Here is a 17068-nt window from a genome sequence, read left to right on the forward strand (position 1 = left end):
TCTGAAACTGCCTGAAGGGAAGTTCTGGCCAGCTGGGGGTTGGTCTCTTCTCCCAGGCACTCAGCAATAGGACAAGGGGGCACGATGGGCTCAAGCTCTGCCAGGGGAAATTGAAGTTGGAGAGCAGGAAAAAATCCTTTGCAGAGAGAGTGCTCAGGGATTGGAATGGGCTGCCCAGAGAGGGGGTGGATTCCCCATCCCTGGAGGTTTTTCAGCTGAGCTTGGCCGTGGCACTGAGTGCCATGATCTGGTAAAGGGACTGGAGTTGGACCAAGGGTTGGACTTGATGATCTTGGAGGTCTTTTCCAACCCAATCCATTCTATGATTCAATCCAGTCCCCTTAATGATTTGTGAAATTCTGTTGGGCCTGTCCTGTGAGTTCAGACCCTTGTATTTCTAATGGGGTAATTAGAGAAGCCTTTGCTGTAGACACTAAAATCCACCAGCTGCTTTATCACTGGGGTGAGCAGAACATCTCCAAACTTGATTTTGCAGCCTTTCCCCTCTGCTCTGTCCACCTGGGAGAGCCAGAGATGGGGAGCTGAACTGTGCAGCCTCACCAGACTAACCAGGAAAGATCTTTCAAGAGAAAAAGAAAAGATGAGGGGGGAAAAAAAATCATCACCAGTGAGGTCCTGAAAACTGGATTAGAGACCCTGTGTGTCTTTGACAAAGTAATAGGAGGGGATTTGAAGCTTCCATGATGCTTTGAAGAGAATCCAGCTTTTATGTTGCTAAGCAGGGAACATTTGTGTAGGTACAGCAGGAAAATAAGCTGTTCAATTCTTTTGTGCATGGAGTGCTGCTCTCACCTCCTCACAGAGATTTGAATGCTGCACACAAATATATATCATTTGAAGGAACCTGTGAAAGGGGAAGAACAGTTGGTGATTTTCAGGAGTGTGTTACATAAATACTGGCTATAGAAATGTCTTTCAATTACCTGTCTGCCTGTCCTTGGCAAAGTTTTGCCCTGGAATGTCACATATCCCATTTAATATTTGAAGTAGAAATTGTCCCCTTCTTCCAGCTTACCCAAATTAAACTACTTTTATAACTTCAGTTTTAAAACTTTTATCTTCCCTAAAAAAAAAAAAAAATCATAGAAAAGCTTCTTGGGGCCATTTCCTACAAGTTCTTTTAAATGCCAGGATTTTATGGATACAAATTTAGTTTTCCCATTGTCTGCTAAACTGCAGCTTGTGTTACTGGAGCTAAGTTTAGATTCTAAATCCTGCCTGCCAGATGTGTTAATCAGGAATCTTTACCAGTCTTAATTGCAGGAATGTTTTTGAGATTCTCTGCATATCAACTGCCAGAGCAGTTGCTGGATGGTTTGGGTTTTTTTCCAATCTCTCTCTTGAAGATGAAATAGGAATTAGATGTTACTTATAAACTGCAGAAAGTGTAGTCCCCTTTCTACTCCACAATCCAGGAGTCCACATGGAAATCACTGACTGTGTCCACCCTCAGAACTGTGGAATAACCAGAAATTCTGGAGTGCTTTGTGGTGCAGAAGTTGGTAAGAGATTTAGAGGAGCATCAGAATTCCCAGTTTCCCTTCATTTCCAGGGAGACCCATTATCCTGAGTTACATCTGCCATGGTGAAAAGGAACACAGGACAAGGGGAATGAAGGAGGGAACATTTGGGTGGGATGTTGGGAGGAAGGTCTTTACTAAAGGGGTGGGGAGGGGCTGGGCTGGAATTCCCAGAGAAGCTGTGGCTGCCCCAGACCTGGGAGTGTCCAAGGCCAGGCTGGATTCCCTGGGACAGTGGGAGGTGTCCCTGCCCATGGAATGGGATGAGATTTCAGGTCCCTTCCCACCCAAACCATTCTGGGATCCCACAGAACTGGAGGATGCTCTGGCTGGGATGGCTCCAGGCTGGGACTCTCCACAGACAATCCCATGGGATGCAGCTCCAAGGGATTCAAGGAAAACCCTGAGCTCTGGGAGATCTGAGAGCCCCTTCCAGAGCGTGAAGGGGCTCCAGGAGAGCTGGAGAGGGACTGGGGCCAAGGGCTGGAGGGACAGGACACAGGGAATGGCTTCCCAGTGCCAGAGGGCAGAGCTGGGAAAGGGGATATTGGGAAGGAATTGCTGGCTGGGAGGGTGGGGAGGGGCTGGGCTGGAATTCCCAGAGAAAGGATGGATGGCCCAGCCCTGGGAGTGTCCAAGGCCGGGTTGGATTCCCTGGGATAGTGGGATGTGATCCCTGGCCATGGAATGGGATGAGCTTTGAGGTCCCTTCCCACCCAAAGCATTCCAAGTTTCCATGTACTGGGATAGATGAGATATCAGAGAGAAATTCCTGGCTGGGAAGGTGGGGAGGGGCTGGGCTGGAATTCCCAGAGAAGCCGTGGCTGCTCCTGGATCCCTGGGAGTGTCCAAGGCCAGGCTGGAGCCACCTGGGATAAATAGGAAGTGTCCCTGCCCATGGCAGGGGGTGGCACTGGATGAGCTTTAAGGTCCCTTCCCACCCAAACCATTCCAGGACCTGATGGACAGCCCACCCTCCTTTAAGGACCAGCTCCCAAAGGAAGCACCACTCCCCCCATTCCCACTCCTCATCTCTGTGTATGTTCTGAGTTGTTCAGTGTCTGGTTTCTTGTGTGAAATTACTTGCTTTTTAAGGAAACTCTATTTACACCTGTTTTCAGGCTGGAGGTGGAAACATAAACCTGCCAAGGAAAAACCTGCAAATATTGCATGAAAATGCTTCCCAGGCTGGTTCACTAAATTGCTTTTTAAGGTGCACCTTGTTTTGGTAGATTAGAAAACAGTGGCAGGAGAAATAAAGCAAAACTCTTTGAAAAGTGCCTTGATAAATAAAGTTCCTCATCTTAGCAAAGAAATCTGTTCCCCCTGCAGAGCTGATTGCACTGTTTGCAGAACATCTGATTGCTCTTAGTTCATTTTTATCACCAGTTTCAGAGGTAGTTAAGGGAGGGCAAGTCAGTCTGTTCTTTTTCAGCATATCTGACTTTGGGTGAACCCTTCAGACCAAGGGAGCTCATGGCAACGTCCTGCTGAAGGCACAAGAGCCTGTGATGGGAGAAGAGCAGGTTAAACACGTGCCTGGGGCTCTTTGCAGGCAGGGCAGAGAGGGAAAAGGAAAAGTTTCACTCCAGGAAAGTCTCAGCAGGGAGTGTTTGCAGAGTTTCCTCACTCACCAGCTGCTGGTACCAAAGAAATGAGAGAAGGGACTTGCAGGCACCTGGCCCCGTGCTCTGACTTCCTTTTCATAACACTTAGCACAGTCATGACTGAATTTGTTGGAAAATCTAAGGGATGTGCAGGAAAGGGCTCTGTGATGAGTTAGGAATAAACTGTGGGATATTTATAATCTGTAAATAAACACACTGAAGCGCAGAGGCCCGAAAAGTTGGTAATGTCTGGGGGTTTTGTTTTTATTTCAGCTCATCCAGACAAACAAACTGAAGCACTACCCCAGCATCCATGGAGACTTCAGCAACGACTTCAAGCAGCCCTGTGTTGTGTTCACTGGGCACCCCTCCCTGAGGTTTGGGGATGTGGTGCATTTCATGGAGCTGTGGGGCAAATCCAGCCTCAACACTGTGATCTTCACAGGTAAGTGAAATGCTGGTCTCATTATCAAATTAACAGCAGGTTGTGCTCTCTGCTGGAGTGTGGCCACATCCCTGGGGCTTTACTCATTTATTCTGGGGCAGAACTTTCTGACTTTAGCAGCAGATTATTTAAATTAAGCCCCCAGGACTGCCTGTGGGGCCAAGTGTAGTGATTGTGCCATTTAATTCTGTGTGGCCCTGCAGAGCCAACCTTTGCTGTGCAGAGCCCCTTCCTGCCAGGTCTGAGCAAAGGCTTTGTTATGCTCAGCAGTAAAATGCCTACAGGAAATGAAGTTTGGAATTAAAAGCAGCTGCCTGCAAGTTAAACCCAGGCAAGACCTAATTGATGCTGGGCAGAAAGGAGCAATTCTCATTTTCCATATTCCACTGGAGCCACAAACCTTTCCTCCTGTTTCTCCTGCCCTTTCATCAAGACCTGGGGCAGCCAGAGAGTGTTTCCAGAGAGGGTTCTGTCATCTCTGCTGGTTCAGACCTGGCAGGGGGTTCTGGGCTGTTCCTGCCTCTTGGCTGAGCCTTTTTTCAGGTGCTTTTTGGCTGACAGGGGAAGGAGCAGCTCTGGCTGATCCCCTGGGCAGCTGTTTGTTCCCAATGCCTCAGGCTCCCAGGAGCACAGCAGGTCCTTTGAATCCCTCCAATTCCCTCAGGCTGCTTCCAGTGCTGCCCCTGCTCTAAAAGGCCTTCCCTCAACCAGATGTAACTAGGGAGGGGCTTGTCTCCCAGGTATTCCTCATCCATTCTTTCCCCTCCCACGGGACAGAGGAAGATGTGAAGCTGGAAATAGGAAGTTTAGATCTCTTTGGTTTCTGGTGAGGGTGGAGTGCAGGGAGTTCTCAGTCCCTTATCAGAGCCACACAGGAGATCAGGGAAAAGACATGAGTGAGACCCCCATGTGAGAGCAAGAGGGGCTGGCTTCCTTCTAAGAGTGGCTGGTGGGATTGTGTTGTCCTGGTTTACTCAGTGGGTGGGTGGGGGTGTCCTTTTGTACCCATTGCTTTTTATTTTGTCTCTTTGTCACCCCTGTTTTCCCCTCCCCTTTCCCTTTTCACCATTGTGGCTGCAAATTGTACTTAAAGAATTGTAAACATTTAGAGAATATACATATATATATATATATATATATATATACTGACTTGGCTCAGTTGCTTTCAAGGTTTTTTTTCCTTTCCCCATTATCACAGAATCCTAGAATGGATTGGGTTGGAAAAGTCCTCTGAGATCATCAAGTCCAACCCTTGGTCCAACTCCAGTCCCTTTACCAGATCATGGTACTCAGTGCCACGGCCAAGCTCAGCTGAAAAATCTCCAGGGATGGGGAATCCACCCCCTCTCTGGGCAGCCCATTCCAATCCCTGAGCACTCTCTCTGCAAAGGATTTTTTTCTGCTCTCCAACTTCAATTTCCCCTGGCAGAGCTTGAGCCCATCGTGCCCCCTTGTCCTATTGCTGAGTGCCTGGGAGAGGAGACCAACCCCCACCTGGCCAGAACTTCCCTTCAGGCAGTTCCAGACAGTGCTGAGGTCACCTCTGAGCCTCCTTTTCTCCAGGCTGAACACCCTCAGCTCCCTCAGCCTCTCCCCACAGCACTTGTGCTCCAGTCCCTTCTCCAGCCTCGTTGCTCTTCTCTGGCCCCGCTCCAGCCCCTCAATCTCTTGCCTCAACTGAGGGGCCCAGAACTGAACACAACACTCAAGGTGTGGCCTCCCCAAGGCAGAGTCCAGGGGAAGGGTCACTGCCCTGGGCCTGCTGGCCACGCTCCTTTGGATCCAGGCCAGGATCCCCTTGGCCTTCTTGGCCACCTGGGCACACTGGTGGCTCCTCTTGAGCTTCCTGTCCCTCAGTCCCCCCAGGTCCCTCTGCCTGGCTGCTCTCCAGCCACTCTGTGCCCAGCCTGGAGCGCTGCAGGGGGTTGGGGTGGCCAAAGGGCAGGACCTGCACTTGGCCTTTCTGAACTTCATCCCACTGGAATCAGCCCATCCCTCCAGTCTATCCAGATCCCTCTGCAGAGCCCTCCTGCCCTCCAGCCTCTCCAGATCCTTCTCCAGAGCCCTCCAGCCTGTCCAGATCCTTCTCCAGATCTCTCCATCCTGTCCAGATCCCTCTGCAGATCCCTCCAGCCTGTCCAGATCCTTCTCCAGATTCCTCCAGCGTGTCCAGATCCCTCTGCAGAGCCCTCCTGCCCTCCAGCAGGTTGACACTCCCTCCCATTCCTTTTCCCTGCTTTGAGGAGCAGGGGGAGAAGGGTGGGGTGGTTTGAGCTGGGGGGGCCAGGACAAAACCAAGACAGGTTTCAATTTTGGTTCAAGGTACGCGAGAGGTATGGGATCAATGCCCACATTCTCCACCAAGGGAAAGGAAAAAGGGAAAGGGAAAACAGGGGTGACAAAGGGACAAAACAAAAAGCAGTGGGTACAAAAAAGCACTCCCATCCACCCACCGAGTAAACCAGTGCAACACAATCCCACCAGCCACTCTTAGAAGGAAGCCAGTCCCTGTCTCACATGGGGGTCTCACTCACATCTTTTCCCTGGTCTCCTGCGTGGCTCTGATAAGGGACTGAGCAGCAGCAGAGAACTCCCTGCACTCCACCCTCACCAGAAACCAAAGAGACCTAAACTTCCTATCTCCAGTCTCACATCCTCCTCTGTTCCATGGGAGGGGAAAGAATGGATGAGGAATACCTGGGAGACAAACCCCTCCCTAGTTACCTCTGGTTACCAGGGAAAAGCCTGGGCCAAGCTCTCACATCAGTGTTCTGTATTTATACCTGGTGTATTTATAACTGAGGTGGCATCCAAACAGCACCTACAGTGGGAATTCTTCAGATCTGAGAAGGCAAATAATAATCCTTTGGGCCATTGCTCCTGATTTGTGTATAACCAGCTCTGGTGTAATGGGAGGTGTGTTGTATCCAACTTATCCAGCTGAAAAGGGTGTGGGGTTTGGATTTGGACAAATTGATTAGAAATGGGGAAGAGAGTCCTGAGTGATGGATCAAACCTACTCCCACAGCAAGGGTGGGATGGACTCCCACTGTTAAGGACTCCTCTTCCTTTTAATGAATAGGAAAACTGCTGGAAAGCACAAAATGCCCTAAAGCAAAGAGGGCTGGGAAAGGGCTATTTCCTCCTTTCTTGCTTTTTTTAACTGCAGACTCAAGGCAACTGATGAGCAGGTCCCTTTGACTCTTTCCCAGTGCTGACACCAAAAAGTGTCATGGTATCATGATCCTGGTAAACCAATCTGGGGAGATGAAAAGTGTGTAATTAGCCCTAATTAGCAAGGAGGGGGGGGAGATAGGAGAGGGTCCTGCTGGGCACTGCAATGTAGGCTGTGTTGGAAATGCACATGGTCCCTCCTGACCCTGGAGGGAGATGAGGAGACAAGCCCTAATTCCTGTAATTGGTAAAAGTGCAAAGCAGATCTGCATTCTCTTGGAAACAGAGACTTCTGCTCTGCTTGGAACTTCCACTGAGAGTGTGCAGAGCCTTTGCTGGGGTGTGTGTTCCATGGTTCTCTGGGGAATCAGTGGCATTAATCACGCTCTGAGTGTGCTGCCCAGGGTGTCAGAAACCAGCCTTTAATGGCAGGAACTCTCATTCTCTGTCTTCTTGAAGGGAGAGGCACTTGACCTTTCTCTATTAAATCCTAATCCTCTGTGAATCGAGCCAGTTGAGCACTTCTGTCAGAGCCTGGCCCTGGCAGGTTGTTAAAGCAGCTGAGTGTCAGTCCTAACAGCCTGTGGGTGCCTCAGGTCATGCTCCTGGAGACTTTTTCCCAGTTTGTACTTCAAATAAAGCACCAGTTGAGAGCTGCTTTGATTGGATGACCTTGGAGTGCACAGTGATTCCAGGTGGTTTGTTTCCTAAATTCATCTCTCCGTGGCCTTTGTCTCTGTCTGGAGGCACATCCACTGGGCAGGGTGTTCCTGCTTCCTCCTGACTGTCTAATCCCAGCCCTGCTTCCTCCTGACTGTCTAATCCCAGCCCTGCTTCCTCCTGACTGTCTAATCTCAGTCTTGTTTCCTTCTGACTGTCTAATCCTAGTCCTGCCTCCTTCTGACTGTCTAATCCCAGTCCTGCTTCCTCCTGACTGTCTAATCCCAGTCCTGCTTCCTTCTGTCCGATCCTGGTCCTGCTTCCTCCTGACTTTCTAATCCCAGCCCTGCTTCCTCCTGACTGTCTAATCCCGGTCCTGTTTCCTTCTGACTGTCTAATCCTAGTCCTGCCTCCTTCTGACTGTCTAATCCCAGTCCTGCTTCCTCCTGACTGTCTAATCCCAGTCCTGCTTCCTTCTGTCTAATCCTAGTCCTGCTTCCTTCTGGCTGTCTAATCCTAGTGCTGCCTCCTCCTGACTGTATAATCCTAGTGCTGCCTCCTCCTGACTGTCTAATCCTAGTCCTGCTTCCTTCTCTGTCTAATTCTAGTCCTGCTTCCCTCTGACTGTATAATCCTAGTGCTGCCTCCTCCTGACTGTCTAATCCTAGTCCTGCTTCCTTCTCTGTCTACTTCTAGTCCTGCCTCCTTCTGACTCTCTAATCCCAGTCCTGCTTCCTTCTCTGTCTAATTCTAGTCCTGCTTCCTTCTGACTCTCTAATCCCAGTCCTGCTTCCTTCTGACTCTCTAATCTCAGTCCTGCCTCCTTCTGACTGTCTAATCCCAGTCCTGCTTCCTTATGACTCTAAGGCCAGTCTTGCCTCTTTCGGTCTCAGCTGGAACAAACCCACAAGGTTTAGTGTTGGGCTTGGCAATTGGACCCAGCAACCTTAGAGGTTTTCTCCATCCTAAATTGTTCTGTGATTTATGTCCACAGAAATTCCCATCAGATTAAATTCTTCTGTTCTTTGTAACTCCAGTGAAAATCTGAAGCATTGATACCAAATGAGACTATGTTAAAAAATTTATATTATTTTATTTTTTTCTGTTTCAAGCTGAAATCTGTGGTTATGAAAGAACCATTGCAGCAGTTGTGAAAGCTGATGATATTTTAGCTTTTCATAGAATCATAGAATGGATTGGGTTGGAAAAGACCTCTGAGATCATAAAGTCCAACCCTTGGTCCAACTCCAGTCCCTTTACGAGATCATGGCACTCAGTGCCACGGCCAAGCTCAGCTGAAAAAGCTCCAGGGATGGGGAATCCACCCCCTCTCTGGGCAGCCCATTCCAATCCCTGAGCACTCTCTCTGCAAAGGATTTTTTCTGCTCTCCAACTTCAGTTTCCCCTGGCAGAGCTTGAGCCCATCGTGCCCCCTTGTCCTATTGCTGAGTGCCTGGGAGAAGAGACCAACCCCCACCTGGCCAGAACTTCCCTTCAGGCAGTTCCAGACAGTGCTGAGGTCACCTCTGAGCCTCCTCTTCTCCAGGCTGAACACCCCCAGCTCCCTCAGCCTCTCCCCACAGCATTTGTGCTCCAGTCCCTTCTCCAGCCTCGTTGCTCTTCTCTGGAGCTTTCCCTTCTCCAGCTGAACACCCTCAGCTCTCCCTGCCCATTGTCCCTCTCCAGCATTCCAGGAGCCCCTTTGGGCACTGGAAGGGGCTCTCAAGTGTCTCTGGAGCTTTCCCTTCTCCAGCTGAACCCTCTCAGGTCTTCATAGAATCACAGAATGGATTGGGATGGAAAAGCCCTCCAAGACCATCAAGTCCAACCCTTGGTCCAACTCCAGTCCCTTTACCAGATCATGGCACTCAGTGCCACGGCCAAGCTCAGCTGAGAAACCTCCAGGGATGGGGAATCCACCCCCTCTCTGGGCAGCCCATTCCAATCCCTGAGCACTCTCTCTGCAAAGGATTTTTTTCTGCTCTCCAACTTCAATTTCCCCTGTGAAACCTCCTGGTTTCTGATAATTCAGACCTCCAAACTCCAGGCTGTGCAGCCCTGATAGTGATGACACTGCTTGTTCAGCCCACAGGAACCAGGGACTCCCCACCTTTCCAATCTGAGCTACAAAAACCAGCTCCAAGGATATGGATTAACCCAGCAGGAGCAGGATGAGCTGTGAGTGAGCTGTGCTGCTGCTCTGCTGGCTCCTGTCACTGCTGGAGCAGCACTGGGGACATTATTGATGGAAATATTGAACCCCCTGAGCCACAAAGACATTCTAGAAGAAACACTGTACAGAGAAGCTGCTTCTTGCTCTGGCTCTGGTAACAGCAGTGCTTTAAAAACATCTCCCTGGGACATCTTAAACCAGCTCCTGCCACACCAGTGCTGTCCAGGGGCAGCTTTTATAGCTCACTGTCACACAGCAGTGACTCAGGAGTGCTGGGGGAAAGCTAAAGGCCTGTAATCCTGTCAGGAGAAGTGCCTGTGTGTCCTTGGCAAGCTCTGTCTGCCATCAGATGGGTGACTTCTGGATTTTTGGGGGGTTTCAGGACAGGAGGTCCTGTGGGGTGCTGAGCTGGGACCTGCTCAAGTTGTTTTTCACCTGTGAAAATTTTCCAATTCCTGCATTAGAATTTCTTGATTAAAATTTCTTCATTAGAATTTCCCACTTCTCCAAGGCTCCTGTGTCCTTGTTGGTTGTTCAGAGATGTTACAAACTGGATGCTCTTTGGGATTCCTGGATCAAAAATCCCTGTGTGGTTCAGAAATCCTCAGTCTGAGTTGGAGCTGCCTCCGACCTCTGTGTCCTCCACAACACCAGATGAGATGGAAAAACTCACTTCTTAAAACTATTTAAACTTACTCTTTGCAGTTTCATGGCACATCCCAACCAGAGGACTGACTTTTTTTTAAAGTTTTTCCCCACTGACCTTTTTTTAAAGTTTTTCCCTACTGACATTTAAAATGTCTTCTGATTTCACCCTAGTTGATCACTGATCATTCTTCAACGAGCTGCCTTCCCAGTACTGCTATTTTTGAACTTCCCTTCTTTGCTGTTAAACTCAACTGACACTGAATGCCATTTTTACACTAAATGCCATTTTCACACTAAATGCCATTTTTGCTTGGGTATTTTTAGGCTTTGTTTCATTGCCACTACCACATCTGCTTTTAACTAACATGGCTTTTTGCCCAGTGTGATCTTTATTTCATGTTTGTGGATTCATGACCATTAATATTTCTCACTTCAATGTTCCCAGGCACTTATTCTGACACTTTAAATTTGGGGAAATGATCCCTCTGACAGCTCCAAACTCCTGGACTTGGCTGGTGCCAAGCTCTGTTCTCACAGGGTAAATCTCCCCCATCACTCACTGGAGCTCAGCCAGCAGCAGATTTTGGGGGGCAATTAACTTGTCTTTATGCTGGATGTCCTGAACTTGTGTGCTGAGCTTGGAGAAGGAGGTGTTTCCATGAGGAATCCAGCCCAGGGTGATGGAGGAACATCACAGATGGCTGGTTAGATCCAGGAGGAACTCTCTGAGTTCCAGTTTTCCTCCTTTCCCAGCCTGAGCAGGTTCCAGGGAAATGCCTCTTGCTGTTTTCCAGCAAGGCTTGAACTGCCCTTCACTCTGCAGAGTGTCCTTTGGTTCAGGATCATCCAGCAGATGAGGCTTTCATGCCTCCCTTTCTCTTTTTCCCTTTCTCTGCTTATCAAACTAAACCCAACCTTTCTTTTCCCAGCATTCCCTTTGTGCCATCTATCCCACAATTACCAGGGGATGGGGATGGCACAACCATTTCCACATCATTAGTTGGTGACCTCCAGAATCAGGAGGTCACATGTACCCTACACTGTGTCACCTGAGACCTACATTTGTCATTCCCCCAAAAAACCAGAATTTTCTGTATCATTGTCAATGTTTTATTGCTCCCTGTGTGAGTAAAAGCCCATTCAGTGCAGGACTTTTCCCTCTAACCTGAATTCTAAAAGTCAGTAATGAAAGGTGGTTTTCCAGCACTCTAAACCTGACATCTACATTCAAAAGAATAAATATATATATATATAAATATATGATCTTTATGCTGCATTTTTACCAGAGTGAAAACCAAGCTGCCATGTGGGTTACCTGATGAAACCCAAAATGAGACATCTTGCCTCCTTTTAGAGGATCTGATTAAAAATAAGAGCTGGTGGTTTTGTCATGATTAAATTTGCTCTGAAAATCACGCAGTAATGTGTTCAAATGAAATAGTATTGCTGTGCTGCTTGATTGAGGGAAGACTAATTGTGGGCATAATTTTCATCAAATTAATTGAAAATAATGGGTGTGGGGGAGGAGGAAGGGGAGAGAAATCTGTGACAGAGTTAACATGGCTGAAAACAGCTCCTTTGAGGGGAATGTGGGAGCAGAGTCGTGTTTGTTGTTCACAAACATTCCGTGTTCCCAACATTTCTCTTTCCAGAACCTGATTTTTCCTACCTGGATGCCCTGGCTCCGTACCAGCCCCTGGCAATGAAATGTGTTTACTGCCCCATTGACACCAGGCTCAACTTCATCCAGGTGTCCAAATTACTCAAAGAGGTCCAGGTAAGGAATTTGCTGTTGTCTTATCTGATAGTTCCTCACACACCTGAAATAATTTGCTGATGACACCAAGTTGGGAGGGAGTGTCGACCTGCTGGAGGGCAGGAGGGCTCTGCAGAGGGATCTGGACAGGCTGGAGAGACCTGGAGAAGGACCTGGACAGGCTGGAGGGATCTGGAGAAGGACCTGGACAGGCTGGAGAGACCTGGAGAAGAATCTGGACAGGCTGGAGGGATCTGGAGAAGGACCTGGACAGGCTGGAAGGCAGGAGGGCTCTGCAGAGGGATCTGGACAGGCTGGAGGGATGGGCTGATTCCAATGGGATGAGGTTCAACAAGGCCAAGTGCAGGTCCTGCCCTTTGGCCACCCCAACCCCCTGCAGCGCTCCAGGCTGGGCACAGAGTGGCTGGAGAGCAGCCAGGCAGAGGGACCTGGGGGGACTGAGGGACAGGAAGCTCAAGAGGAGCCACCAGTGTGCCCAGGTGGCCAAGAAGGCCAATGGGATCCTGGCCTGGATCCAAAGTAGCGTGGCCAGCAGGCCCAGGGCAGTGACCCTTCCCCTGGACTCTGCCTTGGGGAGGCCACACCTTGAGTGTTGTGTTCAGTTCTGGGCCCCTGAGTTGAGGCAAGAGATTGAGGGGCTGGAGCGGGGCCAGAGAAGAGCAACGAGGCTGGAGAAGGGACTGGATGTGGCACTGAGTGTCCTCTGAAACACCTCCAGGGACAGAGAATCCACCATGCCTTGATCCAACCCTACTGTGATCACCAGCCCAGGGCACTGAGTGCCATGGGCTGGTGATCACAGTGGGGTTGGATCAAGGGTTGGAATTGATGATCTCAGAGGTCTCTTCCAACCCAAGTGAGAAGAGCAACGAGGCTGGAGAAGGGAGTGGAGCACAAGTGCTGTGGGGAGAGGCTGAGGGAGCTGGGGGTGTTCAGCCTGGAGAAGAGGAGGCTCAGAGGTGACCTCAGCACTGTCTGGAACTGCCTGAAGGGAAGTTGTGGCCAGCTGGGGGTTGGTCTCTTCTCCCAGGCACTCAGCAATAGGACAAGGGGGCACGATGGGCTCAAGCTCTGCCAGGGGTGGTTTAGGTTGGATATCTGGAAAAAATCCTTTGCAGAGAGAGTGCTCAGGGATTGGAATGGGCTGCCCAGAGAGGGGGTGGATTCCCCATCCCTGGAGGTTTTTCAGCTGAGCTTGGCCGTGGCACTGAGTGCCATGATCTGGTAAAGGGACTGGAGTTGGACCAAGGGTTGGACTTGATGATCTCAGAGGGCTTTTCCAACCCAATCTATTCTATGATTCTATAATAATTGTGAAGAATTGATACATTAAACAAAAATCAGGACAACCTTTTTTCCATGGGAGAACACAGGGCATTGAGCTCTCCCTTAGGAGACGTGTGGGAAAAAGGAAGGATTTTTTTAGTCTTTGCATTCCCCCCTTGACTCTTTTGGGCTCTTTAGTGGCCTCTCTTTGTCCATCCCACTTATTTCTACTGAAGTTTCCTTTCTGACTCATAACACAGTTAGAGTAACACCCAGAATTTTTTCTGGGATGAGTTAAGAAACTATCAAATCCAATAAAACAGAACAAAATTATTCTTTTATTCAGCTGGGAACATGGGGGATTATCCACCAAAAGCATGTTCAGTCAGACTTTTATGTTTCCAGGTTTATATACTCAGTTACAACTGATAACCCCTCCCCAAAGTTAAGCAGGATATTTTGGGTGACTTTTAACAGGTCTAATGGGCTGCTCTTATCTCTGCAGTTCTATATTTCCTTTTAACTAAACAATGTTACAGCTTCAAGCCCCAACCTAGACAGGTTTTCTGATTTATTTCTTACAGCTCAGCCTCTAATCTAAACAAGGGTTTGGTTTATTTCTTAAAGTTCATGTTACAGCTCCAGGGTTAAATTCCTCTTTGTCTAAAGCTCTGCATGGTTAAGATCACTGACAGACTAAGCTACAAGCTGAAATCCAAATTAATATAAAATCCCAAATTAGTACAGCTCTGATTAAAAATTAATAGAGACCAAAGACAAAGAGAAAAGGTTTATTTTCAGGTGCCTCAAACCACAGGGGGTCTGGAGCACACCTCACATTCAAACTTCATGGGTTTTGTAGTTTACCAAGTCCTGCCCATTTTTGTCAGATAATGCAGGATCCCCCCACACTGGATGAAGGGTCTCCTTTGTTCACAGAGACCACCACGTATCAAAGAGGCCTCTGTGCCCAGGGGCCTCTGCATGTTTATTTTGTACTTGGTATTTTCCCTCCCCCGAGGTAAAAGGCCCTCAGTGCCAGGTCCTGACAGCACCTGGTACCTCACAATCTTTGCTGTGCACCTATAAATTCCCTATACAATCACAGCAATATAAAAACAAACCCTAAATAAGGGAAAGAGATCTTGTTCTACCTCAGTGTGCTGGTTTAAAGGTGAACCAGCAGGAGAAATGAACCCAACACAAAAGAGATTCTAAGTCAGAGTTACAATTTAATACCAATATTCCAATCAATGCAGTGGCCCAAAGAGCAATTGGGTTTAACCCCCAAAGCCCAGCAGTGTAACCCACCCCCTGGGGCACAAACACAGGGGGGTTTGGTGGCCCCTGTGCTGAGCCCCACATGGTTCCCCCCAGTGCAAAGGCAAAGGAAGGGACAAAGCTGTTGGTGCAGATGATGGCACAGTCTGGGGGAGAGGGGTGGGCTCCTCCTGTGCAGGGTCTGCTCCTCCTCTGGATGCCAGGAGTGGTGCCAGAGGTGGCCAAAGGCCAAGATTGCATCCCGTGAGGTTTGGGTGGGAGCCCCCAGTGCCTCCCCCAGGGCAGGGAGTTCCAGCCTGGGGGATGTGACTGTGTGAGCCAGGGGGGATTTTGGACTGGTTGGTGGCCCCTGAGCAGAGCTGAGCCCTGAGGTGGGTGTGGAGGTGCCAAGGAGTCCCTGGAGGGGAGTTGTCCCAGCTCTTCTCTGCCAGGCTTCTTTCCCAGCCAGCTCCCAGGCTGAGGGGTGGGGTGTGCCCTGGGCAGCTGCTGCCAATGGGCCATTGTTGCCAGTTGGTGGGCAATGGCTGGAGGGTGGAGAATGCCCAGCTTTGGTCACCCCCACCCAGGGATGAACTGGTCCCACCTGCTGGACTGGGACACTCAGCTCGTCTCAGCCATAACAAGCCCTCTCTGTTTGCCCCCCTGCCTGGCAGCCGCTGCACGTGGTGTGCCCCGAGCAGTACACGCAGCCCCCGCCCGCCCAGTCGCACCGCACGGACCTCATGGTGGAGTGCCAGCCCCCGCCCGTGGCCTATCGGCGCGCCGAGGTGCTCGCCCTGCCCTACAAGCGCCGCTACGAGAAGATCGAGATCACGCCCGACGTGAGTGAGCGCAGGGAGGGGAGGGAGGTGGGGATCACATTCCTGCTGCTTCCTGGGGGGCCCCTGTGGAATCGCAGCTTGGAAAACCGGTAGGGTCGTCGAGTTTGCCGGGCAGTTGGCACCACTGTGTGATGTTCAACACTGAACGGTGTCCTCAGTGTTGCCTTCTATGGGTGGGGAGTCTACGCAGCCCGGAGCAACGTGTTCCAGTGCCTGAGCACCCTATCCATGCAGGAATCATTCCCAGTATCCAACCTGCCCCTCCCCTGGCTCAGCCTGAGGCTGTTCCCTCCCTCCTCTCCCTGTTCCCTGAGGCAGAGCCTGATCCCAACCTTGTTAAACTCCCTCTCAGGGGGTTGTAGGAGCTGGGACAGCCCCAGGATGGCACAGAATCCTCAGGGATGGTTAAGGCTGGAAAAGCCCTCTGGGATCAAGATGTTCAACCACCCCCAGCCCTGCCCAGGCCACCGTGCCCATGTCCCCAAGTGCCACATCCACAGGGATTCCAATCCCTCCAGGAATGGGGACTCCACCCCTGCCCTGGGCAGTTCATTCCAAGGCCTGAGCACCCTTTCCATGCAGGAATCATTCCCAAGATCCAACCAAACCATCCCTGGCCCAGCCTGAGGCCGTTCCCTCCCTCCTGTCCCTGTTCCCTGAGGCAGAGCCCGACCCTCCCCTGGATCCATCAGGGATTGCAGAGCCAGAAGGTCCCCCCTGAGCCTCCTTTTCTCCAGGCTGAAGCCCCCCCAGCTCCCTCAGCTGCTCCTGGAGCTCCAGCCCCTTCCCAGCTCCATTCCCTGGACCTGCACATGCTCCAGCCCCTCAGGGTCTCCTCTCTGGGGGTCCCAGCAGTGCCCCCAGGGCTGGAAGTGCAGCCTCAGACCTAAAGATACTTCTGAAAATATTTGCAGCCTTTGACTAAAGGTATCTTGTGCCTGGAATTTACTGTTGACTGTGATAATGTAAAGCACATCCTGTCAAATGGAGAGCAAAGAAAGAAGCGTTTTTGAGAGATAATTTCACTGTGTAAACTGACAGGAATTGAAAAACCAGCAGCTGGCTGAGAGACTTGGGTTGTTCAGTCTGGAGAGGAGAAGGATCCAGGGAGACCTTGGAGGCCCTTGCAGAACCTGAAGGGGCTCCAGGAGAGCTGGAGAGGGACTGGGGCCAAGGGCTGGAGGGACAGGACACAGGGAATGGCTTCCCAGTGCCAGAGGGCAGGGCTGGGAAAGGGGATATTGGGAAGGAATTGCTGGCTGGGAGGGTGGGGAGGGGCTGGGCTGGAATTCCCAGAGAAGCTGTGGCTGCTCCAGCCCTGGGAGTGTCCAAGGCCAGGTTGGAGCATCCTGGGATAGTGGGAGGTATCCCTGCCCATGGCAGGGCGTGGCACTGGATGAGCTTTAAGTCCCTTCCAACCCTTCTGTGACTGTGGGCAAGTATAAAATGTCTCCAGGTGAATTGTCCTGTATAAGCATGTCACACCTCACTATTCAAAGGGCAACCTCTGCCAGCCACAGGGAAGGCAACCAGTGACCTCCAGTCTAAATACTGGTATTAATTAGTCTGATTTGGTGCCCCAGAGCCACGGAAAGGATCCAAAGACTGTGGGAGTTGGTAGCCAGGAGTTGTCTTTCTCCTTGCCCAGCTGTACCTGCCATGGGAAATGCCCTTT

At 50.4% G+C, this 17068-nt stretch overlaps 1 protein-coding gene across 1 annotated transcript in view; it reads left to right on the forward strand.

Annotated features, from left to right (window-relative positions):
• Positions 1 to 17068, forward strand: part of INTS9 (integrator complex subunit 9) — an 80134-nt gene that overhangs the window by 47407 nt on the left and 15659 nt on the right. The window contains exons 12-14 of the mRNA XM_071547632.1: positions 3422 to 3593; positions 11901 to 12025; positions 15226 to 15393. Of these exons, the coding sequence (XP_071403733.1) occupies positions 3422 to 3593; positions 11901 to 12025; positions 15226 to 15393 (465 nt within the window). The remainder of the gene's footprint in view (positions 1 to 3421; positions 3594 to 11900; positions 12026 to 15225; positions 15394 to 17068) is intronic.

This window comes from Pithys albifrons, chromosome 2, assembly GCF_047495875.1.
Source record: "Pithys albifrons albifrons isolate INPA30051 chromosome 2, PitAlb_v1, whole genome shotgun sequence".
In the NCBI taxonomy this organism is placed as follows: domain Eukaryota; kingdom Metazoa; phylum Chordata; class Aves; order Passeriformes; family Thamnophilidae; genus Pithys; species Pithys albifrons.